This window comes from Anastrepha obliqua, chromosome 3, assembly GCF_027943255.1.
Source record: "Anastrepha obliqua isolate idAnaObli1 chromosome 3, idAnaObli1_1.0, whole genome shotgun sequence".
Lineage (NCBI taxonomy): Eukaryota > Metazoa > Arthropoda > Insecta > Diptera > Tephritidae > Anastrepha > Anastrepha obliqua.
Window position 1 is genome coordinate 132644089 of NC_072894.1, and position 26601 is coordinate 132670689.

General features: G+C 39.7%; 1 protein-coding gene across 1 annotated transcript in view; it reads right to left on the reverse strand.

The window, feature by feature from the left end:
- Positions 1–371: 371 nt before the first annotated feature.
- The window catches only part of LOC129242237 (teneurin-m), a 170278-nt gene continuing 144048 nt past the window's right edge, over positions 372–26601 (reverse strand). The window contains exons 3-11 of the mRNA XM_054878792.1: positions 22940–23215; positions 22368–22766; positions 14935–19257; positions 10875–11158; positions 10052–10463; positions 9376–9921; positions 9100–9307; positions 8118–8144; positions 372–6125 (exon numbers count right to left, since the gene is read on the reverse strand). Coding sequence (XP_054734767.1) covers positions 518–6125; positions 8118–8144; positions 9100–9307; positions 9376–9921; positions 10052–10463; positions 10875–11158; positions 14935–19257; positions 22368–22766; positions 22940–23215 — 12083 coding nt within the window. The 3' untranslated portion in view covers positions 372–517. The remainder of the gene's footprint in view (positions 6126–8117; positions 8145–9099; positions 9308–9375; positions 9922–10051; positions 10464–10874; positions 11159–14934; positions 19258–22367; positions 22767–22939; positions 23216–26601) is intronic.

Genomic DNA, 26601 nt, shown 5'->3' on the forward strand with positions numbered 1-26601 from the left:
TTTCACACATATCTACTCCTAGTATTGTATTTTAGTCGTACTCACACATATTTTAAGTAATACCCACTAAGTTTTTAATTTTAATTTGCTTTCCACTTTTAATGGTAGTAGTATTGTTTGGTTTGTATCGCTAATAATATAAGTCGTCTGTATCTGTGGTTTTGCTGCGATAGTAATGCTGATCGTAGTAGTTGTTATTGTAGTAGTATTCGTCGTGGTAGTTGTAATCTTCATCATCACTAACGTTCATTTCATTTACATCAATCCGTTCGCGTTCGTATTTCGGCTGCTCATCGCCGTCGTTGCTGTCATCGTTGCCATCACTGCTGCTATTGCTGCTGTTGTTTAAATCGACTGTTGCCTCATCTGCGCCTCCCTGCATAGTGTAGTCTTCACCAAAATGTTGCATGTACTCGCCCACATCATCTACCAATTTCTCGCTCTTAGCAGCAATACTCATTCCTGTCACAGTTGTGTCTTCACTAATTTTTTTACTCTCTTCACTTGTTTCGCCTACTCACGCACTCAAGTCCATTACTCTTAATTGTTGTCGGCGCGCTTTTGCTGTACGATGACCGTTTCCGATCTTTCTTCGCTTACGTTTTGCATCGCGTTGGAACGCCACATTGCCTGGATCATCTGCCAACTGTGGGTACTTATGTATGCTATGTATATCGATGCCTATCCAGCCGTCTACATCACCGTGCGACACTAGCTCCTCCTTCTCTTCTTCGGTCCAGTCACCACGTCCCTGGAAGCCAGCAGCTACCAGCTGCTTTTCCAGCTCCCACGCACGTTCGACAGCTCGCTTGTGTGCGTGCTTGAGAATGCGATGTCGCTCCTGATCGGGATCGACCCCGTACTTAATGATCACTACTGCATCGGGACCGTGCAGTCGTAGTTCCTTCGCCGCGGCGCCGCCATGATCGGTAACTTCGTGTGTTGATATGTTGAACATGCCACCGAGTCGTCGCAGTTCTTCGTTGTCATCACGGAGCTTGAGTACATTGTCTTTTACAAAGTAGAAGACATCCTGATCGTGTATACTGAAGTGCAGATCGAGGAAGTAGGAATTGTTGAAGACAGATGAGACCACATCTTGCACCACACTATTGGAGCCATCGACGACGCTCACTAAAGCGCGCCCGCCAATGCGCGAGAGCAGTACACCTTCGCCGAAGACACCACGTCGGTAGCTAATACGTGGCAGCAGATTGCGCATCTTTGGTTCCATCTTCAGCAGTGGTTTGGGCACGAAATCGAAATCACTAAATTTCTCGTTGGTCTTCTCGACTATGCACTCCAAACCAGAAATTACGCCAAATTCGGGTGCTAGCATGTTCGATTTGATGGAGACTTGTGGCACGTATTGGGCGTCCTTGGTGTACTTCGAGCTCTGCATATTGCGCAAGTCATAGCCAAAGAGTTGCAACCATGACTCTAAGTCGATCATGTAGTTCGGTGGTTTGCTGGGATTGACAGGATCGTTGTTGTGGTAGCGATAGATGAAGACATCAGTTGGATTGGACATTTTAGTGGCAAGCGTTTCCCATTTAGGTGTCATCCATTGACCAACTGTAGGATCGTAGTGTCGTCCTTCGGTGTATACCAGCTTCGTATTGGGATCAAGCAAGCCTCCATGGAAATCGATAGGTATAAAGAAATCTGGATTAGTGTCCTTAATAGTACGGCCAAACGGCGTGCGTCTCACATCCTTGATGATACTGCCATTTGGGTCGAAGAACGCTAGTGGTGAGCCATTTTGATCAGTGGCCACATAGTAACGCTGATCGCCATTTTCCACTGCAATCAACATATCGCGGTCGTCGTAGAAGAAACGCAATGTCTTTCCTATTTTAGGAAAGTGTACATGTGTCAACAATTTCGGTGTCTTGGGATTGGCATAATAATATTGTGTCACATTGCCCTTGCTGTCGTGCCAAGCGATCAAACGGCTGCGGTCGTCATAGTAGTACCACGATTGGAAGCGATCTCTTTCAAACGCATGTATAAGTTGACCGCGATTGTTGTAACGGTACTTCTGCTCCCCACGTCGCACGACAAAACCACGTGCATCATAGTTGTTAAACTCTATTTCACCCACTTGAATGACGCGATCGCCAATGTCGTAGCCGAGATTAATTTTTTCGCCTTGGTCTACAATACCTACGGTGTTGCCGTTCTCATCGAATAGGTACTTCCAGTTGTTAGTGCCGAGCACTTCAATTACATGCCCATCAGCATTGTAATTGATTTTGTCGAATGATGTAGAACGTCCCAAAGTCGTTTTTTGTGACTTGATACGATTACGTACGTCATAGTCTAATTCGAGGCGGAAGACATCGAAACTCTTAATATTCATTAGCACGCTCTTCGCGCGACCATGCTGATCGTAGTCAATGATGGTAAAGAATTGTTTAGCGGAATCTTGAATTACAGTTCGATTGAAGGCATTCCGCGTAATCTTGAGATCTTGTACCACTTCAAGTTGGCCCAGATTTTGGCTGTACTTGTAGCGCGCAGTGGGCACTTCTTTATCATCAATAGACATCTCAATACCGCTTAACCGTGCATTACCATCATACGAGTATTTGTAGTGCGCAGAGGCCAATGAGTTCTTCGAACCAAAGCGTACCTTTTCGTCCTTTAGAATACCCGCGTGATACTTAAACTCCCGACGCAGCTCAAACCCAGGTTCCTGCACTTCAACTGACTTAATGAGGCTCGTGGTATCTTGATAAGAGTAATGCGTGCTTGAAAGCCCCGCTAAAATTGTCTCCAATCGGCCAGCGGAATCATGTACGAACGCCACTTTGCCCGATTGGTGTGGATGTATTTTGGCTAGTATTTGACCCTCATCGTTGTATAGTATTTCGAAAGGATGGCGATTAATCGGCGAAAAGTATTGATACTTGAAGAAGCCCAAGGAGGTTTGTAGAGAGAAAGAATGTATGTGGCCACGTGGCGTTGTTAAGCTTTGTAGTGCGCCAGCATCATCATACTGCAACAGATAGTCAGATCGTCTTGGAGTAGTAACTTTCAATGGCAGTGAGCCGAACATGTCTTTGAAGGCGTATACCATAGATGAGCCATCACCGTACTTAATTTCATTTAAGCGTCCATTGCGATCGAAGGTGTATGCTTCTTGCAGCACACCCCACTTCCAGCTAACCAAACGTCCAAAGCGATCGTATTCTAGGTCGACATCAGCGTAGTCGCCTGATTGTGGTCGGAAACTGACGGGGCGTGCAGTACGGTCATAAGTTACGTTCAAAAGTTCCTGCTTATCATCTACGAGCACCACTACTGATTGCGTGTCGCGGTCATATTCTAGCGTTAGCACATTGTCGCCATTGACACGAAGTTTGCGCCCAACTTGTGAGACTGGACGTGGACCTTTGCCTTGTTTGCCCTGTTGCCTGCGGCGCACAAAGTAGCGCCACTCAAAACGATTAGCCAGATCTCCAGCGATTTCGGTTCGTTGCTTGGCGGGCACTGGATAGCTTTCGCCAACGACTGGGTTGATTTCTGCCAGTATAGCATAGGGTACCACTTCCATCTGCACAGTGTGGCCCCATGGTGTCAGACTTGTCATTGACCCGTCCATTTCCACTGAGGTCTTTGATTCGGCGGCACCATTGCGTACCATGACTGTCGAGCCCTGTATGAGCATCGATTGTTCTTTCTGCGCATTCTCGGATATCTTTACCTGTGCGCCTTTAACGCTCAGATCGAAGACTAAATCAATAACGCGGCCAGTGGGTGTGACAGCAGAAGTCAGACGCCCGAATTCATCATAGTTGTAGACGTAGGAGCGTCCAGTAGAATCAAGTTTAGTCTTTAGCAAACCAGTAGGACCATGATACTCGAAGGTTACGTTGTAGTTGTCTGGTGTACTCAGTTCATGTAGCATCTTCATGCGCGTCATGCGCAGTCGGCATTTCTGCCCCTTGGTATTTTCGATGGAGTTCACTTGCGAGGTGTAGTCGCGTAACAGGAATACCTTATTGCCGGCCGCATCGGTTACAGTGCTTAGTTTGCCATTCGAAGTGTTGACATTGTATGTGAAGACATAGGTTGTCTCTCCAGTTAAGATGTTCTTTGTCGAGACGTGTTGTCCGAAGCGGTTGAAGATGTAAATTTCTTGCATATCTGGTGCATAAATCTCATATTCGCGGGATGTGCTCGCCTCAGGAATGCTAGACATAACTGAGCGGATGCGATAATTTGCTTGATCGGCGATATGAACATGCCCGTCAGGTGTAACGGAGAGCGCAGCGATTGTATTGAACTTGGCGCTTGTCGCAAGGAAGTGGTCCGCCTCGAAGCAGTCGCAGCCGCGTTCCAAGCAATTGCATTTTGATTCGGCGCCTGCGAAAGGAGCAATACGCCCATCTGTGCCAATGACGCGGACACGATTGATGCGCTGCGAGTCGCTCTCTGCAACATACAATTCACCCATCGGACCGAACGATATCGACTGAGGCATTACAAGTGTAGCGTGCGTAGCCAAATCAGAGTCGTAGACGGTTGAAGTGGTGGCGCAGTGAAGCGGACGTCCGGAGATGACGCGCACACGACCATCGGGTGTCATGCGTAAGATCATATGATCGTCGATAATGTGCAATGTGTTGTCTAACGGACTCACGGCAAGTTCAGTAGGCCAACGCAAATGCATCTCTTCCAGTTTCAGTGTGCCCTCACATGGTATGGGTTTCCAGTGAGACTTATGCATGTGATTGCCAATTAGAGTGGTGACTATACCATCACGGTCCACCATACGTATGTTTGTGCCATCGGCGAAGTAGAGTATGTTGTCGCTAGAAATGGCGATGCCTTTGGGATAAGCCAGCTTCGCATCCTTAGCCAACGCACCATCGCCGCAATGCGCCTCATCGCCCGGCAGACAACGTTCACCCGAGCCGACAATGGGTTCCCAGTTCTTTTCGGGTTGCGAATAATCATTGGTATCACGTACGCGTATGATTTGATGAGATTCTGGATCGGATATATAGAGTGTGCCATCGAGAGGACTAAGTGCCATGTGATAGCGATAAGAGACGCGTGTGGCGTTCAACTTGACGACCGTGCGTATGGTACCATCCGTCATAATACGCCGTATGTAGTTGAAGTCACCGACGTACAAACTGCCATCGGGTGAGGAGGCCAAAGCAACCGGCGCAAGTAAACGCTGCTTGTAAGCCAAACCTTCACAATCATTACATTCCAGTGGACGCTGATGGCCATCGCCCATGGTGGTGAGTATGACGCGTGGCTTATTTTTCAAGTAAATATTGGAGCCATCGCCTTTCTGTAGTATGCCCTCGTGGAAGTTGTAACGGTGATGAATGTCAAGATTCCAACCACCCACCTCCGAAATGGACATGTCGTGTCCAGATAACTTGGTGGTCTGTATATCCCAGATGATGTCCTTACAGTCGGTGTATTGATAGCCCACATTAACGACAGCCGTGGTAACACCGTAAACACGCTGACGATAGATATTCAAACGATTCCAAGCATAAGTGAATTTAATTCCCGGATCAGCTTCAAAAACTCGCTCGAATAATATACCCTCAATGGTTATGCGCAGATGGATCAGATGCAGTGTATCGGGTATAGTTTCGGGCGTCAGTTGCAGCTTTATTGTCGAGAGATAGCCGGCGGCACGCGAAGAGTGATAAACTAAATTCAAACCTGTTCCAGGAATCTGCAAAGATTCTTGTATAACCTGCGATTCGGCCAAGATAGCTGAGCGATCAGGGCAAGCACCTTGAAAACCATGCTTCCATGAAGCCAACACGACAGGTTTCATAATATCGTAGTCGTGTGAGAAACAGGTGTGTGGTATGGGTACCAAATTTTTCTCTTCTGACATCGACATGACCACCACATCAATGATGATCACTTCATTCCACGGCACTTGTACAATGCGTGACTGTGGCCGGAAGGGCGAGCGTCCAAATTGTAGCGTTACAGCGCCGCCGCCATTGACCATCAAATCAAACCAACCATCATCGCGGGTGAGCGTGAAGCCTTCGAGGAGTGTGGTGGTGGAAACGCGCACACCCACTAAACCCATGCCAAGTGAAGTGACGACGCGACCGCGTATAACGGCCGAACGGCTGTGAGGAAAAAGAGTGAAAAAAGTGAGAGTTAGCACAGCTAGCATTTCTGAGAAATTCTTGAAATATGGATACAAAATTTTGTATGTACTATAATTACGTATAATATTTTAGAGAGATAATATGAGATAAAATATGGAACAAACTGTTTTAAAAAAATACTAACAAGCAGTCGAAAAAATCAATAAAAAAGTTAAAACTTGCGCTAAAAACGTATTGACATTTATATAAATGAACTACTTAAACAAATAACGGTAAAATGCTAAATTAACTGCAAATCAAGTGGAAAGAATTCATAAAAAGTACACACGCACATATAAACATAAAAAGACTTTTTCTCAACACATAAGACACAATTGAACGAAGATTGAAAGAGCGAAACAGCGAACGAACGAACGAACGAACGAATGTTTACAAGGTGTTCGTAAGTTGGTTTTTTTAAAACTTGGATATTTGAATTGCTTATAACGGTAGTTTGAAAAATGTTTTGAATCTTTCTTTTGTTCATTTACTATTGAAACTAAAACCTAATTTGTAGTAGGGTTGCTTGGAAATGGAATTTTAATATTCATGACTGTTGAAGAGGCGCGTAAAAAATTTTCAGTGAACATTTCAAAAGAAAAAGTGAAGTGAAAATATGAAAGAAATGCACTACAGAGAGCTGAAAAATTGCACTACGTAACTTCAAAAGGCTTATAAATACTTGAAATGGAGAATTGTAGGTTAAGTGAATAAGTTAGGTAAAAAATGAATGGAAAAGGAAAAGACAAAAAACTAAAAAAAATATTTTTTTTATTTTTATTAAATAATATCGAGCAAACTAATGTAAAATAAAACAAAATGAAAATAAAAGGAGTAATGTAAAATAAAACAAACTGAAAATAAAAGGAGTAAAATAAAATAAAACTATATGAGAAAAAAAATTAAATTAAAGAAAATCAAATAAAATAAATTTTCATAAAATTTAAATAAATCAAAATGGAGTAAAAAATAAACGAAATGAAAAGAATTTGAATAAATAAATTAAACGAAAATAAAATGAAACTGAACAAGGTTGTAAAAAGTCAAAAAAGGCAAATACGCGTAAAATTTAATGTTGTACGGAATAAGTAAAGGGTCTTTCAAAAGACGCGCCTAGATGTTGCTTTGAAATAAAACTTGTACAAACTTAGATTCTTTCAGGTCTCACTATTTTTATTCAAAATACGGCTCTTAACCATTATGTGAGAGAAATTAGATCATTTAAATGTCAACCATGAGCGCATCTGCAGTCGATTCATGAATGTCCAATTGTTAAGAGCGTCAAGATATCGATGTTAAGGGTTGTTCCGCAACACTTTGTGCTACAGCAGCAATATTCTCAATAGAACGTCTAGTTTTTGGTCTGCCGGCCCTTTTTCTATCCTCGACAGAACTAGTTTCTTAATATTTTTCGCCAACCGGCTCATTCGGGAGATTATTTGCACTAAAAAAATCACGAATTTTGCGATATGTTGTTCTTAATAATTTGAATGCGTTGTTCTATCATGTAAAATTGTATCTACTAAAGATTATATAAGAAACGTATTCATACTGACTTCTAGGCGTCATTTTTGAAAAACCCTTTATTATATTTGAAATATGTATTCGTATAGTAGAATAAACAAAATTTTAGCTGATTGTTTGAAATATATAGCCAAAAATTATTTACAAAAAAATTTGAATTTTTTTTCTAAAAGTGGAGGATAATTAAAAAAACAAAACACAATAAAAAATTCTAAAAAAATTCGAAACACATTTATGAAATTGAAGAACCTATTTACGTATAAAAAATTAAAAAGGAGATACTTTTCAATGAGACATGAAGCAAAAATGTGTGATGAAATAATAGAAATTAAAAAAAGTCAAAATTAAGAAAATCTGTGAACAAAAAAGCATTTTACCAAACAACCATCGAATTTTTTAAAATTATTTAGTTAGTTATTTTAGTTTGAGCGCTTTGCTTTTGCTTACCTTGCATTGAAATAATTCCAAAAAATGCTGTTAGTGTTTAGTGAATTTTGATATGATTTTTTACGATTCGTTTGTTTTGAAAATGTTTGATGTTTTGAGCGAATCGAAAAGGCCGAAAGATATACAATGTATTTTCAAAGCGATTTCATTTGAATCGAACAAATCGAATTATTGTAAATTAGTAGTAGTAGTAGTAGTAGTAGTGATGTTGGTAGTAGGTTAGTAGTAGTTTTGGTAGTGATTTTTAGGACGCGCGTGTAAGAGAAGAGAAAAGAGTAGAGAAAATTAATTGCATTAGCATTGAATTGATGATTGGTTACGTTGAATATAGTTTTTAATTTTTTATTTTATGTTTTTTTCCAAAACACAAAAACTATGAGTCGAGTCATTAGTAAAAATTAAAAAAAAAGTATTTGTAAGCCTAGAATTTAAAAAATATTTATTTTACGAAATCCTAAAACTAGGCCTTTGAGGCCATGAGTGCGCAATCAATACGCCCATTTAATTTTATAGTTTGCTTTTCGTTTTTTTTTTTGAATACATTTTGTTGTCTACTTTGGGGGTCTTTCGGGTGCAATAACAAAGGACATACAGCGGGAATTATTTACAAACACATGATTTTTATTAATAAATGGTTTTTCATTTGTATGGGATATTGTTTGGAGGATGGGAGTTTTTAGACAAGGGCACGTTAACTTAAAAATATCAAAACTTAAAAACTTATAAAAGGCAAACTAGTTGTCATTATGCATTAATTGCAATTTTCTGTATTTATCAGGATATTTATGTACATCCACTAAACACACTAAAAAATTAGTTTTTTGTAATGCAATATTTTTTTTTTTATGAAAATAAAGCGTTTTCACCAATTGCATGTTGTTTGAATTACTTCCAAATTTCTTTTCAACATAGCTAATTTTGAAACTTAATCGAAATTATACTAAAATTAAATAAAGAAATTGGCAAACGCATTTGAACAAACCTTTCATTGAACGTTTCGAGTTTCGCATAATTTTGTAAGCTGCTCTCATCAATTAGGAATTTCATGCGTTCGAAGAAGGACGCTGTAATGGCGGGCGGTTGCTTACGCAGCAATACATCAATCGGTTTGGGCGCAGACACGCAGAGTTGCGACGTCTTGCAGACATGGCTGGCACAACACTCGGGATCCTCACAATCGACAAGACCATCTGTGCGCATAAAAACGAATAGTTTAATTACAAATATGGCACCCAACAAAACTACAGCATCCACTTACCCTTGTCATTGTCCTTGCTATCGCCACAGTTCAGCTCGAGTGCAATGCCACAGTCGGGGCCATCCCAGCCCTCGTAACAGCGACACTCCCATTGTCCTTCACCGCTCACACGACACTGGCCATGCGCCGAGCAGCCATTTGGACAGCCCTCGATCGTACAGTGTTTGCCATTCCAACCGGTCACGCACAAGCAGGTGCCATTCTTGCACTGGCCATGCTCATTGCAACGCGTATCGCACAGCTTGGTATTGCAATATTCGCCACCCCAATCGGGATCGCAAGTGCAGGCATCACCAACACAGCGACCATGTTGCCCACAATCCAAGTCGCAAAGCTCTTTCGAGCAATCATCCCCGCTCCATTTCGGCTCACAGGTGCATGTCTGCGTGTCCAAATCGAAAGTGCCATGGCCAGAGCAGTCAGGCAGACACTGAAGCGCATCTTGATCCATGGTGGCGCAATCGGTTCCCTTCCAACCCTTCTTGCAAATGCAAGTGCCATCCGCGCAGAAGCCATGCCCCGAGCAGTTCGGATGTGGACAGTCAACTAGAGTGAGATGTAAAAAGAAAAAAGAAATATTACTAAGGTATAGCGGAAAAGCGCCTGTTATTGTTCACCAGTTTGGTATTTATATAATTGAAATGCAAAAATTGTTTAGCAACTTTTCGTGCATTACCTTCCTCACAGAATTTGCCCTTGTAGCCGCGCATGCACTGGCACTTGCCGCTCACGCAGTGGCCATGCCCATTACAATCGGCCACTTCGCACTCGTCGTGACGCAACGAACACTCTTTACCCTTCCAACCCGGATTGCAAATACATTCACCATTGATGTATTCGCCATGTTGTGAGCACAGCACTGGGCATACGCTCTCGCTGCAGTCGTCGCCACCAAAGCCGGGATTGCATTGACAATGGCCCAGCAGGCACTGTCCATTGCCGGAGCAGCCATTCGGGCAATTCTGTGTCATATCCTCGGCGATGGCGGCATAGAAGGTGACCTCTTGCGCATCACCATCGTCGTTGTACAGCGAGACGAACCAATGACCGGGTTCCATGTAGCGTGTGACCTCGCGTGTTATCGATAACTGTACGTGGCATGAACGCGCGCAACAGGGGGTAGGGAGAGAGTAGAGAGAGAAGATGGCGTTGTGAAGCGCGTAGCGATGAACGATGCATTGTGATGAATATGTATTTATTTAAGGTTGGAATGTGTTTGTGGATTGTGGAACATTTCATTTCATGTATGGTTGTGTGTATGTTTTGGTGTTTGTTTGGGATGAAAAACAAGAAAAACACAGAGAAACAGTTGGTTAATTAAGCATTAGTTGTACGTTAATAAGTTGGAAGCAACATTTAAAACTATACGTATATATGTATGTACTCGTATAACACCACATAAAGCTTAATACCACAAATAAACGTATGAAATATGCCTGTATTTTCTCGCTTACAAATAAATCCACCAGCATTTCTAAAGCAAAAATAAAGCTACTCACGTGTGCCGCTCGCGTTGTCCTTGTGCTCGCGCTAAATCCACTCAGCACTTCCTTGAAGTGATACTGTGTATGCGTCGGTAAAGCGTTACGTCTGCCATAAACCCCAATCGAAGCGCCACGCGGTATGGTGTAATCGAATTTCACATAAGCCGGTTCTGATTGATAGAATTGCATATTCCAATAACTGTACGGTTGAATCTCCTTAGTCAGCTTCTGTCCCAAAGTGATTTGTCCAAAGGTGGTGCCATCAGGTGGGAAACTACGTGCCGGGAAGGTACGTGCGCCTGCGTATCCACATTATGCCAGAGAGTGAGTGCGAGAGCGCGAGTAGCGTAATGCAGCATGAGATCGCATGTGAGAGAAAAAATTAGCGCGCGGGCGCAAATTGCAATGAATGATGAGTGGCCGCCAATGTAGTAGTGAGCGCGATGAGTGTAAAAACAAACACAAACAAATACACACGGAATGAGAGAGAAGAGAAAAAGGAAAAAAGCGTTCGTGGTTTTAGACATTGAAATAGAATATTTAATGTTTCAATATAGAACTTATTTTAAGCGTAATTTATGGAAAATTTACAAATTCGGATGTAAATATACAGAGGTCGATTTTGTCTTATTTCTGTAAATGAGATTTTTGAAATTTGCTCAATCAATACAAAAATGAAAGATGAAATTTCGTAGCGTACAATTGATTATAAACATGAAGTCCGCAGTTAAGACTATATTGCGATCGATTGCAATGAAAAAAAACTATATATGTGTGTATGTTTTAGCGGCTGCCAAATGGACGGAAGGGGCAACCACGCCAGAGTGCTGAGCTGTGTGCATTTTCGACTTTCTGCTTTATGCTGCTACTGTTTAGTTAAGTCATCTTCGCCTTACTGAATGTTCTGTTTGTATCATAAATTAGCTCCCGGTTATTAAATCATTTCAACTTGGGAGTGCGCGAGCATAGTGAGAAGTAGTGTAATTCGGCTCGCTCAGAGCTTCATTGCTTTGCTTAACGAATAACCGCGAGAATACTTCAATAATACCTGCTGCATATTCAAATGGTTAAAAAAGTATGAAAGAAAGAGAAAGGAAAGAGAGATAGCGTACAGCGAGCCAAACGGCGCTCTTATGACTTATGGTAACTTTTTTGTTCGTCACTCTTTTGGCTCATAATTCTCAACCTGTTTGTCAAAGCGAGTTTTTATGCTTCAATTAAGTACATGTCATTTACAAGTATCTGCTTTCTCGCGTGAGCCTTCCTCAATTTTTACGGTTTTAAGGACAGCTTGCGAAATAATTTTTTGGGACTGGTCTGCTCATTTTGGAATTCAATATTTCCCAAAACAGAATTAGGATTCACAATTATGTATATATATATATTTTTGTTTTTGTAATATTTTTTGTTTTATGCCTTTTTTAGGGTTCTTAGTCCAGTCATTTTCAAGCCATTGCTTTGCTACAGCTTTAATATTTTACTGACGACGATTTCATATTGAGTTTTATTGATTTTAAATATGTGTATAATTTAGTTCAAATTTATATATACAAAGACAAACATATAATTATGCTTTAAGTTGTTTTGAGAATATGAGTTGTGAACACGATTTCTTAATTTTTTTTAAACATATGAAATTTAGTTTTGAGGTTAGGTAAAATGCGAATTTTATTTACGTCCACTGGAAAATGTCTCGGATGAAAAAGTGCAAAAAATATAAACAATTAAGTAAAGTTAGTTACTACTAAATTCCTTATATTTTATAAAGTAAATGAACTCAATTTTGTTTCCGAATGAGCTGTAATTTTTTCCCCATTGCCAATTTCTGTACTCAAGGTGATGGTTATGGTATTAATACACATGAATTAAAAATAAGAACTGTGCATTTAATGATTATTCAATTAATTACCAATATTTTCATATGTAATATATAAAGTGAAAAAAACTTATAACGGATGCTTTTTATCTATAGAACTATCAAAATTGGGGAATCATTCAAAAATAAGCTGTTCAAGTCAACACTCGGCTTTGAAGTTTCTGTTCTATATGCCCTGCCAAATTAATATCAAACATTTACTCTCGAAGAACCTTTTAAAGTTAGAAATTTGTTCACAAAATCTGCGTTCACGAAAAAATTTCCATAGCGTTTCGTTGGGGTTTAATGTCTCGCATTAGTTAAAGCCCCGAAATTGTTTGTAAACCCCAAATGACATACAAATTGATAGCCTAAAATGCTGGTTTTTGGTTTACTAACTGATTTGATTTTTGTGCTTTATCTGAAAAATATTCAATACTTCTATATACTTTTCGATAGTTTAAGTAATCGCAGATCAGGAAGCTGCTTTTCATATGACTTCCTGAGCGATTCCATGTTAAGTCATCCAAATATTTTAGACATTGTTGTAATTTTTTTTCAAGGGATCGCTGATGTTGTCAGTGCTTAAGGTTTCAAGTTTTAGGCTTGAGTATAATAAGAAATAAACTGAAAAAATTCAAAACTAAAATTAATAGTTTTGAGATTTACCCAATATTCAAAATTTTGGGTTGGAGACTTTTAAATTCAATATTTGTTCAATATTGAAAGTTTTAGGATAATTTTTGCAAGTAAAAATCACTTCGGTTCTTTATAACATTTAATATTTTTTTGTTTTTATTTTTTTGCTATAAAATATACTTTAAAAAAAAATAGTTTTTGGAAAAACTTAAATTTTTGTGTTAACATTTTTTGGGGGAACATTGCTTTGTCACTTTTGAATAAGAAAATTGTTTTTTGTATACCAAAATTTTCCAAAATTAGTATATCTTAAAATAAATAATTTTTTTCAGCTTCTTATTATTACCAAGCCCAAAAATAAAACAATTTTCGAAAAATTTATGACAACATCTAAAATACTTGAAACTTTAGTCTTTTAAAAAATTAAATTCATAAGAAAATGAAGAATAAGCGGATTTACTATTGGGTGTTTGTTTACCGTCGACATCGATAACTATGATTTGACAGCTCAGAATGGCTTTTTCATTTTGACATTTCTTTCCAAATTGTGGAAAATTACCTAAAAAAAAATAAATGTTCCCGAAGTCCATATTTCCGTTACGGTGAATGGCGCGCGCTACCCAGGCATGATGGCTGAGTTTTTGTTTCCGAAAATTAATCAGCTAAACATCGACGACATTTGGTTCCAACAAGCCATTCGGCGCGTGTAACAATCGATTTGATTCAAACCAACATTGACGTCATATGGCCAGATTTATTGGAAAAAGTAGTTAAAAATTGGACTGCTCGAAGGGGCCATGTAACTATTAGCTGTAGCGGACATATGTAAAAAATATATGCCAGGAAATTATCTACTAGATTATATTATAATAAAAAAATTCATTCCAACAATATTTCCTTTTCGTGTTCATTTTGAGTTCTAAAGCTCTTAAAAAACACCCAAAACATAAAATCTATCACTGTTTATGAAATTTTTCCCGGATAACAAAAAAAACAATTTTTGTTGGTCTGCATTATTCGAGACAGCTTCAGACTACCTAACAAAGGCTTAAAGATGCTTGGCAGTCGCATTCTTAATAGCGAAAAACCTAGCTAAATCTTTCGATGTGTAATTAAAATTAAAATTTACAAAGAGCAATCGTAGATAATCATTAAAGCACAGCTCTTTTAAAAATTACGAATAATATATTGTAATTCTTTAAATACAAATGCACGCTTAAATTAGTGAGAATTAAATCAATAAGCTAAGATACCCATTACTGCTAGAATTTTTTAGTAAAACTATTTGCGATTAAAATATTTTTAAATAAATATTTTTTCAAGTATTATACAATTATGGATATTAGTATATGTAAAGTTTCATATGTAATCAAGCCACTCTCTATCCCGGCAGACAGCTAGAGAGTGAGGGAAGCAGACATAGAGAGTTTTGCTTAGAGTTAGAAGGTATGAGTTAGTACGCCTGAAAATACTTTATACTTCATAATTTTGTACTCATTCTGTTACTTTGTTAGTCTACAAGCATGCCCGCGAAAGAATTAGTACTTTTCTTAGTCTCCATATACCATTAAAAGCAATCACCTTCAAGTATCAGAATAGGCATAACATCAGGACATGTAATTTTGTTGCCATCACCAACAACAATCTGATCATCAATATGAGAAGCGGCATGCGCCACATCAACACCAAGCAAATTAGTAGTGAATGAAGTAGTAGTTGTTGCAGTGGTAGAATCATCAGTGGCATTAACAGTATTAGTTAGCATAGCTGCTGTTGCAGTGACTTGTAAGGATGGTGGATGAATGGAGTTGATGGTGGTAGTGCAAGGAGCAGTTGTGGTCGTTGCGGCAGTGGTCGCACTAGCAGTGGAAAAGATTTTAGGGGCATCCACGCTAACAGAGTCAACCTCAGCATATTCGCTATCTTCAGCTGCAGCCGCTTCTGTGGCCATTAAGAAATCGCCGCATTTGCAGGGACACTCCGGTATGGGTGGCGGTGGTTCAGGTATGCAGTAGGGACTGATCGTAGGCGCTGCATACTCCGCAGAATGCACGCTCTTGCGCTTCTGTTGTACATCACTCGCGTGATCATGATCATCATTACTCTGCAAGCGCTCGTGCGTAAGTACTTCTTGCAAATCGTGTGACTGTCCACCCAGTGGCACTGCCACATGCAGTGTGTAAACCGAGTTACTATCACCTTCGGTTGCTATTGTCACATTGACGAGTATATGCTTGCTTGGCGGATCGTATGATTCACTCACTATGGGCGCTTTGAGCGGAAAGGGTGGCAGTTTGTCGACATACGAGTAATTGTGGGGTGTGTCGGCGGCGCCGATTTCATCATTTTTGAGTATTTCATTTTCGGCATTCGATGGGTGCTTGAGCGGTGGCCGGCTTGTGACTATCACCTTTCGCTTACTATAGATGTATTTCGCCTTTTCACGCGCGCTCGCGTTACCCTCGATAGTTTTGTAGACTTCATCTTCGCTTGAGTGTGTGTCCTCCAGCTTAATGATATCGATGTCGTCCGCATTGGGTTCCACATTGAGCGGTTGGTAGTCATTAGCCTGAGCATTGGAATTTAAATTTGAATTGAAGTTCATATTTATGTTGTTGTTTTCGTTTGTGCGTACATGTGTATTTGTATAAGTATTTGTTTGAGTATTTATAACGCCAATGCCATTGTGTGTGTGTGCAAATGCCCTGTGTTGTGGCGGCATTAAACCGTCATTAAGCATCAGCTCATCTTCAAAGCTCCCTTCATCAACAGCTGTTGACGCAGTTTTTGTTTGGCTTAAATGGGTTATTGTTGTTGAAGCTGCCGTTTCAGCTTCGGCTTCATCTTTATCTTCAGCTGCTGCCTCTTTTTCCTTACTGGCAGCAGCTTTTTCTGTACTCACTGCTGCGGCTTGTGTGGCGCCTGTTTCCTTTGCTTGCTTGCCGGTCATTTGTGAGATGCCTGTTTCTGTTTCTGTTCCTGTTTCTGTTTCTGTCACTGGCGCTTCAGCATTCACTTGCTCTTCAACTGCTGCAGCAGTTTCTACGTAATGTTCGCCTTCAAGCAAATGCTGCTGCTCTTCCTCTGCTTTTCCGTCTTCTATTCCAAAAATCACTCTATCACTTTTTCGTCGCTCGGTTGCGTCTTTCGCTATCAAATGCTTGCCCCTTTTACTAGCAGATTTTCTTGCCACTGACACGCGCTCATTTATCTCCATCGTTTGTCGTTCATCAGTTGTTATTCCTTGTTGGGTTGGGGTTGTGTTTGTGTTTGTGGCTGTCTCAACATTATCAACATCAGCACCAGCAGCCACACTTACAACTGCTTTATTTTGCTTGAACGTTGTTGGGCGTTCATTTTGTATTTGACTTTCGTTTAGCTTAATTTGCAATACGCTTTCGTTAGCCGGATTTTCATATGCCGCAATTTCTTGCTGCTGCAAGTCTCTTGTTTCTGTTCCTTCAACATATCCACTTTGCTGTTTTTGCTCATTCGTTTTGGATTTATCAATTTTTATGACATTTGACGTGGCTGCGGCCAACGGCGACTCCGTTCGCGTGGAGTCGTCAACATCATCATAGCTGTCAACTAAATCACGCTCATTATTGTTATCATCAGTTGCCGCTTTGGCAGCATCGCTTTCACTATCACTCAACGCATCATTTGCCGCGCCATTATGGCGATTGATTTGAAAATCATTTGCATCTTCAAAATCTGCAGATATGTCGTTGCGCGTAGTAGTTTCTTGTGCGCCTGCATAGCGCACATTGTCTGTTTTTTTCTCCGCTTGGACGCCTATTTTATTGCCATCATTTGTGGCTATGTTTTTGTCAACTTGCGTAGCGTCTTCGCTTTCGTTATTTGCAACCACTTTTTCTTGAATTTCCACAGCCACTTCATCATTTCGCGCTGCCATCACTGGTGGGCTGTCAATTTGATTATCATCATCAATAATCGCATCAACTATCTGCGTTATCGCTGCCGGCAAGACATGGTCAGGTGCGCGCAGCGGGCGTCCAATGTGTTTTCTAAGCTTTTTACTTTGTGCTGGCGTGTTCGCTTTGTGGCCGCGTAAATTGCGTTTTACTGGTTTATAGGCTACTATTTGCGCTTCATCTGACTCGGCGGGCATTTGCGCTTTATTTTCGTTAAACGTCGCGGTTGGTGTAATCGATATCTCATTAATTTCAGTCGCAGTTTTAAATGAAATTTTCCTTCCCCTTTCTACTTGCTTAACAAACTTGGTGCTAAAGTCACTTACATGTCGCTGCGTGTCACCTTCAACATAATCAATATAAATGCCACTCCCATTAGGCGCTACCATTGGGCGCGGTGATGGCGGTGTTGTCGTCATAGACGCGTCTGCTTTGAGCATGAAAGACGCGTGCCCGGCGCTTGTATTCGCTTTTGTTTCAACTGTCTTTGATGGCATATTTCTTGCCACCTTGAAGGTTGCGCCTTCATCTTTGTGCGCCGCGCTCGCTTTGCTCTTTGTCACATTTGCCACTTCATTATTCTTAGCCCCGAAAGCCTTTTCTAAAACTTTGTCAGTTGTCGCAAACGTCTCAGCGTCCTGCTGCTCATCGGGCGCATCATCATAATCAAACGTGTTGGGGGCAGCAATGCTTTCAATCTCAGCCGGTTCATAAACAACTTCAACGGCGGCAGCAATTTCTTTGTCATTATTAGTGCTTTGATTAAGCTTTAATACGTTATTGATTTGCAAAGTTTGTGCTATGGCAACACTGACAGCGCTTGGCGTTTCATTACTGTTGGTGGTGTTGCTACGTGTGCTGCCATAATCACTCTGAGTGCTTTGGTTGTTGTATGCGTTTAAATCTACGCTACTTCTACCGCCACTCAGAACTTCATTTTCAGCGCCATAATTACTTTCAGTTTTGGTATTAGGCAGCGCAATCGTCGTTTGACATTTATGTTGCGCGCCTGTTTCAACTTCCGTTAGAGTGGGAGTATTTGTAGTTACTGTTGACAGTTTTGTTGCCAACGTTTTAGTTTCGTCGCTTGTTATAGGCGGTGTAAGACTGCTATCTGCTGTTGCGCAGCCAACAGACATTCTAGTCACTTCGGTCAACGGCATTAAATTTTCACCCTCAGTACCTGCTGCTTTGTCGCTTTGTTGTAAGTTTGGTTGTAACGGAAATTCAAAACTGTGCGCCTTTGGTTCGTCTGCTTTACGATTTGTAGCACGCGCAGTCACATCTGTAAACACGCCGCCATCTGTACGTTGGTGCGCTGCCAACTCAATCACCTGCTCGCCCAACTCCAATTCGAGCGCCTTGTGCATTGTCTTTTCAACAACATCAAAGCTGTTAGCGACCTCTCTATTGCAGTCAGTGGGCGCATCATCACCGCCACGGCCTCGGTCTCGGCCACGGCTGCAGCCAACGCCGCTGTCCTTTGTATTTTCAACATTTAAGCTGTTGCTGTTCTCCCAATTGTGTTTATTGCTGTTGTTGTTGTTGGCATTCATTTCATCATACCTCTCGTGCGTTCTTGTAATTAAGTCGATGCTAGCGAAACTTTGGTTTGTCATTAAACTTCGTCGATAGCGCTTCTTGCGCGCGCCGTGTTGTTGGCGATGGAGTGGTGGCGTTTGAAGTTTTTGTTGTTGTGCATGCTGTTGTTTTTGTTGCGGATTTGTATATTGCTTGTGTTTTTGCCACTTGTCACCGCTAGTCGCCACTACCACTACCTTCCCATCACTGCTCGAGATTTGTTGTCGTCGTCCATTTCGCTGTGCGACAGTTGACAGGTGAGTCGCAGCTGCTGTCATCGCATCCTTTGTTGAGTACTTCCATTTATGTACGTTATGCGCGTACCCGCGTTTATGATATGGCGAAGGGGCGCGTATATCTGCCGTTGGCAGCACTTCATTTCCGATGTCTAGAGACAACAGCGCACAATTTTTCAAGTATTAGAATGCATTTTTCTTCGCAATTTTCCCTAAATTTCCTAAAATCTGATTTTCTATGCTTTTTTATTGTCATATTTTTGCATTTGCATGAATTTTCGCTTTGATTTGCCTAAATAATTTTTAATAAAATTTATTACTGCTTGGATGACTTCCATTCCTTGTAAACGCAGCACACATGTGCGTGTCTGTGTGTGCCAGCTTTGAATTGCGCAAATTATCTAAATGGTGGCTAACAGGCACGTCATTTAAATACAAATGTGTTTTTAATGCGATTTCACCAATGAATGAATCGCCGCCCACAAAATGCCAAGAAAGGTGAAAGGAATCAAACGCGTCGAGGGAATCAAGTGCCTCGACGGAATCAAGCGCTTTTGAAGGAAAAGCTCTATGGTGTAATTTTGGTAATTGTTTGTTGTGGCGCTTGAGTTAGAATTTGTGTGTATGTATGTAAATACTCTGATATCAAGCGAGTGCAAATGTAATTGTCTGGGCTGTGGCTGGCTGGCTGTTTAGAGTGCGAACATATTTTCATTTGTTTTTGCTTCAAATTGATCGCATTTATAAAGAACTTTTTGTGTTAATTTGGACGGAATAAAATCATTTCTCAAATTTTCCGCAATTTTTGTATCTTTAGCTTTTGAATTCATTTATTTTTGGCGCACGTTTGGGTTTGAGAATATTTGTATTTAATTTCTAAGATTTTTGATAGTCAAAAATAAAATTGCAGAGAAATTCGGTGCCAAAGCAGAGCGTAAAAATCAAAGCTAACATGAAGTAATCAAAGGCAACGACAAAGTTTTCTAAATTATTTTTATTTCTTTTATGACTTTCTTTTAATTTAAAAAATTTTCGCTATTTCCTGCTTTCAAATATTAATATTTATTGTACGTGGCATACCGGCAGTAGATCCTGGGCCTAATCCCCAAGCCAAACTGAGCGAGAAAAAGTTTTTTCGAGCTGAATTCCTAGTACATAATTCCATGCACATACATTTGAAAGTGAAAATTAAAAACAATTAAAAAATAAAAATCGAAAAAAAAAATTTAAAAAAAAATTAAAAGAAATTAACAATTAACACTAAATTTTGTTAAGAAAATTGTATTATAAAACATATTATATTGTAATTATTTTGCATGCACGTAAGGATCGCCTTTCAAATAATAAAAAACCATGAATTATTACGAGTTCATTCTTTTATGTTCAATAACTACACTGAAATTACTCTTTCAATGAAATTTGGGTACCACTTTTTTTTATTGAAATTCAACAGGTAAGAGTAATGGATATTTTCTATTAAACCTCCGTTGGACACCTTTTTAAAACCACCCGGGTCTGCTTTTTCGTCTTGTTCGAGAAAGGACCTTTTGAAAAGGTTAAATCCATAAATCGATAGAAAATTAAATTTTAGGCAGCTGCCTGAAAGCTCAAGTCATTAACTATAATATTAATTAATATAATAAATTCGCGTCCGAAGTCAAAAAAGTCTGGCCAGACCCGGGTGCCCAACGAAGGGCTAAAGAGATGTTTGGACAAAGGTAAATAGAAGGTATAGCCAACGTCTTTCTTACTCTAGAATCACTTTGGGCTACAAAATTATTTTTCTAAAATCCTGTTATCTGTCGGTGAATTGTGGGAACTGAAGAATTAATAAATTTTTAAACGCGGAACAAACAGAGGAGGACTTTCTAAATATAAGAGAAAAGTTATGTTGCCTAAGAAAGTGAAATAAAAGGTATGTACTCTGATCTTGAGATCACAAAAAGTCTAAATATATATCTACAAATAGCAAAAATAAAAAAACCGAGATTACATTTTTTTTGTAATTTTTATATATATTTTTTAATTTCTATTAGTTTTCGGAACCACCTTGAAAAAATAGTTAAATTTTTTTTTAAATAACGCACTAGATTTTTTGTGTGAAACTAAAATATGAGACCAAATTCATTCGAAAATTTTATAAAAAATTTAGGGGAAAGTCCATTTTTTCTATACATCTATTCTATGTATTGTTTCTTGGGACGTCCTAATAGCCGCAATTTAATATAAAACGCCGCAATTTAATATAAAAATCTTTTAAAACGTACTTGCACACCCAATAAAGACTAAACATCTTTTTCATTAAACTTAATTTTTTTAATAAATGTAGTTGCAAAAATTTATTTCATTTTTTTTATTTTATATTAACTTTTTTGAGTTGAGTGAAAATTGTTTGGATTAAACTTTTAAAAAATTGCAATTCTATAATCTCGCTTAACTAAGGCTTTGCATGGCCTTTACATGAACTGCTGTGCACGAAATTTTCAATTAGCATTAAATTCCGAAAATTTGGTTCCTTCAAATGCAGAAAACTAGTTTAGGTAAAAAGTTTTTTTTGTAAAAAAAAAATTAAATAAGCTCTGAACTCAATTTCGCCTTCAGTTTTGTAGTTCCAACTTCCCGGCGTCGGTTTCCGGCTTACAATGTGCCTATTACTTGCCACACTCTATTTTGAGTGTTTTATTTCACAACAACAACAAAAGAAAGCAAGCGATTTTTTCGATTTTGCCGCTATTGTCGTGGTCTATTTATGGCTAAGAAGTTTGTCGAAGCTGTCGCCAACAGACGGCGGTAAATAAATAAAACGACAGCCGAAAACAAATAAATTGAAGCGGGGAAAAAATGAAAAATAAGCATTTTTGGCTAAACAAAGATATCCTTTTGCCAACAACAAAAACAACGTCGTCAAGCCGGTTCCCAGCCGTCTGCCGTGTTCGCAACGCCAGTCAGCCAGTCAGCCAGCCAGCCAAGCCTCATCCCGCGCTAGACACACAATTCAAGTGACAATTTTATTCATTTGATTTCGTTTAAACTTTAGCCTGCATTTTTTTTGTTTTGTTCTTGTTTTCTGTAACATCCTTGCCTGCGCGCCTTGCTTTCTCCTGCACGCGCTTTATTTTACGTTTATTTTTTTAGCTACTACTTTATTTTTCAGCTCTTCGTTGATTTGCCGACAGTTATGTCGTTCTCGATGCTCTCGTCGCCCCTCTTGAGCGAGCAAGCGAAACTCATTTAAAAATTATTAAAAGTTGAAAATAATTACCTCCATTATTGACATTTGCCAGCGAAGAGGATAGAGATGACGAGGGTGAAGACGCTACTGCTCCTGGCGTGCCCATAGCAGCTACAGCTGATGACGCCGATGCTGGCGATTGGTAGGCAGTCGATGATGGTGAGGTGCCACCACCAACGCCACTGCCGCTGCCGCCACCAATCGTACCACCGCTACCGTTTGCTGCCGCTGAAGCCGCCGCTGAAGCTGCCGCTTGTGATGCCGAAATCGATGAGAGGGATGAGGTTGCCGTTGATGCAGTGACCGTGGTGGGTTGTCCAAATTTCGTCAGATCCGTATTAGTGCTTTTGGCGGCCGTCACTTCGGATGCCTCATTGCCGACTAGAATTGTGCGTGGTTCGTCGATGGATAAATGTAGCACTCCGGATACTGAGAGTGACATGTGGACGAAAAGAGGAAGAAAATTGAAGTGAATAATTGAAAATAAATTGAAATAATTTTAACTAATGGCGAAAGAAAACTTAATGAAAATAAATGAAAAGCAATAAAAAGGAGAAAAAGCCTGAAGCGCGCATGTGCGAGTGCGGGTGTTGTGAACTTACCATAAAGAACTATTGAAATCAAGCCGAGTAACGCAAAAACCGCCAAGCAAATATTGAGCGCACAACGCCAGCGGTGCCAGCGCGCCGCCAAACCTTTGCGGAAGTTCATCGGTGTCGAGTAGTGATGCGCTGGCAGGCCGCTCATAACGCTGCGCGGTGGAAGCACAGGTCCCATGCAATTATTCGTGCTGCGCTCGTAACCTTTTAGTGTGTCTTTTGTGGGTGTTGAGCAGGCGGAGCCGCTTTTATAATCGATGGGTGAACCTTTGTTGATATCTATGGAATAAAGAGAAACCGATCGGGTATTTGTTAGAAAGTGTTGATCAAAAATAGGTGGGGTGAGCATATTTTGAGTATTGCGGAAGGCGAAATTCAAGTAACAAACAAATATAATATTTTTTATTGCCGGTATTAAATGTTACATTGTTGTTGGGTATAAACGTGGCATAAGATAGCACAACCTAGAAGGATCTTAATAGTAGGTGAATTAAGATCTAATTGATTGGTCGATCCAATTTCAAATTGGGCGAAAAAATAGATTTGAATTTTAAATCACTCAACTTAAATTATGCGTTTTCTTCTTAGCCTTATATCTATAAAAATTCTATATATATATATATATAAAATTGAAAATTATTCGTCATCTGTCATATTTTGTTTTGTCATTTGTCATCTGTCACTTGTCATTTGTCAATGGTAAATTGTCATTTGCATCTTATTATTTATAATTTGTGATTTGTGATTTTCGCTCGTCATTCATTGTTATTCATTGTAATTTGTCATAATTCATTTGTCCTATGTCTCATTTGTTATCGATTATTTGACATTGATCATTTGTTGTCTATTGCCACCTCTCGTCTGTCATCCACTAAATTTATCATCTATTATCTGTCATGTGTCATTCTTAAAAGCGTTTGTTAATGATAAATTTCCGTCATTCGTCATTTATCACCTGTCACCTGTTCTCTATCATCCAGTGACTTCATCCGTCTATCATCTGCCAATTATCAGTAGTTGTTAATTGCGACTTGTCATTTCATATTTTACATTTTCATTAGTCATTCGCCACTTCATTCCCTCTTTTTCGATTTCGTGAGTTAGTTTTTCTAAATTCTTGAGACTACACCACTTTAATTTATTTTTCTTTCGTTTACGACTAGTTAGAAAATGGGTATTACACGGAATTGATCATTCAAAAAGCTCATTTAAAGGTATTTCCAAAATCAAAAAAGGCGAGACGGAGAACTACGAATATTATCCGGTATTACGTGGTGTTTGAAAAAGCTAACTATATAACCCATCATATCCCAAGGCTATTATTGTGATTGAATTTACGGCCAGAACAAAGTTTTTCTTTTCAAGACTTAAATTACTACTTCACTGCACCTGTTTTCAGTGCACAGTCTACAAAAGATACAACATTTTGAAAATACTTTAATCATTGGATGATTCATTGCCATATGCACATCTATTACTTCGGAAACGGTCTAAGTGAAGGTGAATAAATTTGAATGACTAATAAATATTTTGTATTCCATTCTTGGCCAACAAGCCATAATTACGCAAATCGAGAGAAGAAAATAGAGATGGAAAGAATCCTGACAGCACAACAAAAGTGGCGCTAGAATGGAACGCGCAAGGAAGAAGACGAGGTCGTCCAAAAAACAATTGGAGCAGATCAACACTCCGCGAACTTGCAGCAGCCAATATAAAATTTGTATCTGCAAAAATAACTACCTGATCTTCCAAGTCAGATAGAAAAGCTTTGTAGAGTCCCCATGCACCCAAGACGAGTGAAATAAAGAAGGAAATAAAATCTCTTCTATCGATTAATTTCCGGTACTCTTTAGACAGAATTTTAATGCGTTTAAGTACTCGAAAAATTGATATTACATTACCAGTACACACTGGTCAAGGGCTTACGGGGTTTTTTATCAACCATTTGTTGTGTATCATTTTACTTTAATGCTTAAAGACTACTGCCAAAGCACAATAAAAACATTGCAAAAAGAAGAAAGCGAAATCAATTAAACCATTTGACCATGAAACACACCATAAAAATCCCAGTTTGTAGTAATAATGCGAAGCTATAAAAAGCGAGCCCAAAAAATAGTACGAAATGTAATCAGAGCCTAGCCAGCAAAAAGTGGAAGGACCGTAAACAAAATGAAACTAAACGACAACTGTGGCGGCCATTAAAATCACACCTAATTTTCCGTTCTCGTTTTTCTTAACGAACGAACTACAACCGAAACCGAATAGCCAAATAAGCAAAGAAACTACAAAAAAAAAAAAATGAAATGAATGAATGAATAAAGAAAGGGATTACAGAGAAAAATGCGCCACTGCCCAGTGAAGTCCTTTCTTTTCATGTTAATGTCATGGGCAGTGCCAGGAGTTGGGGTTTGCGACTGATTTCCTTGCCATGCAGCGCTGATTGAAGTTGTTCCTGTAGTGAAAAAGAACAAGAAGTTGCCTGCGCTGGTGTGAGATATAAATGTGTTACGTCTGCGTCTAGATGACAACGTCACTGCGTTATTGAGCCCCATCTCCCGCACTATGCGTTAGCTTTTGTCATTTTCGGTATGGCAATGCGACTGCTGCTTATCGCCTTTTTGGCTCGAATTTCATTTGTATAAAAGGATTTGCGCAAAAGGATAAACGAACTGACAACGAACATAACCTCACCACAAAAAAAGGGCGCCTGCAATGAGGAGGGATGGAAAGATGTATATGTAGCAAATAGCAGGAAGGTTAGGGCTAGCGGAAAGCAAGAGATATTGTATGCAAAATTTGCCAAATGGAGTACCCTAGTTTTTGCTATGCTACTTACATTCTCACATCTACATACATCTACAAACATTTCACTGCAAATCAAATGGATTTGCAATCAAACAAAAATCGCACTGGTGGCGGTAAAAAGCTGTAGTGCGACGCTGGACAAAAAGAAACAGATATAAATAAAAAGGAAAATGCCAAAAAAAAAAACAATAAAAGAAGTAAGGAGTGCCATTGAGCTGGTGGCGCACAAAATGAAAAAGAAAATCCAGGTCCGGATAATGTTGAACAGTAGAAACAAATCATTTGCTGACGCCATGATGATAATTCGATTATGTGAAGCGCTGGGTCGTCACCACAAAAAAAAAGAAATAAATCGCATAAGGACAAACTACTGAACGGTGGAAATTGTGAGACAGAAAATCAAGCTGACACTACATGGCATAGCATGGGATAGTTGGGCTGTTGCGGGTGATCCCGTCTTTATTTATGTTTGAGTATCCATGTATGCGCTATTTAAATGTCGTCATGCCACTGGTGTGGTGAGAATGAGCGCGTGATGTCTGCCGATGTACAACGCAGACAAAAGACACGCAACGGAAACGTGTCTGTCTACTCGTACATGTCTACGTCTGTCTACTAGGCGTATGAGCGACCAACTGGAAATTCAATATCGATAACATTTCTTTTCAAACAACTTATAATATACTTTAGTTTAAATACATGTAATGTGCAAGTAAGAAAGGGGAAGGAGAAAGGGATGATAGCTTAATGCCGCAATATGCAGAAACATGGGAAATCTGCTTGTCCGTTGGAAGCGAGCAGAGATAACAAAAGTTGTTGAAAAAAGAAGCAAATGGGTGTTACGAGCCTAATTAAGTGTG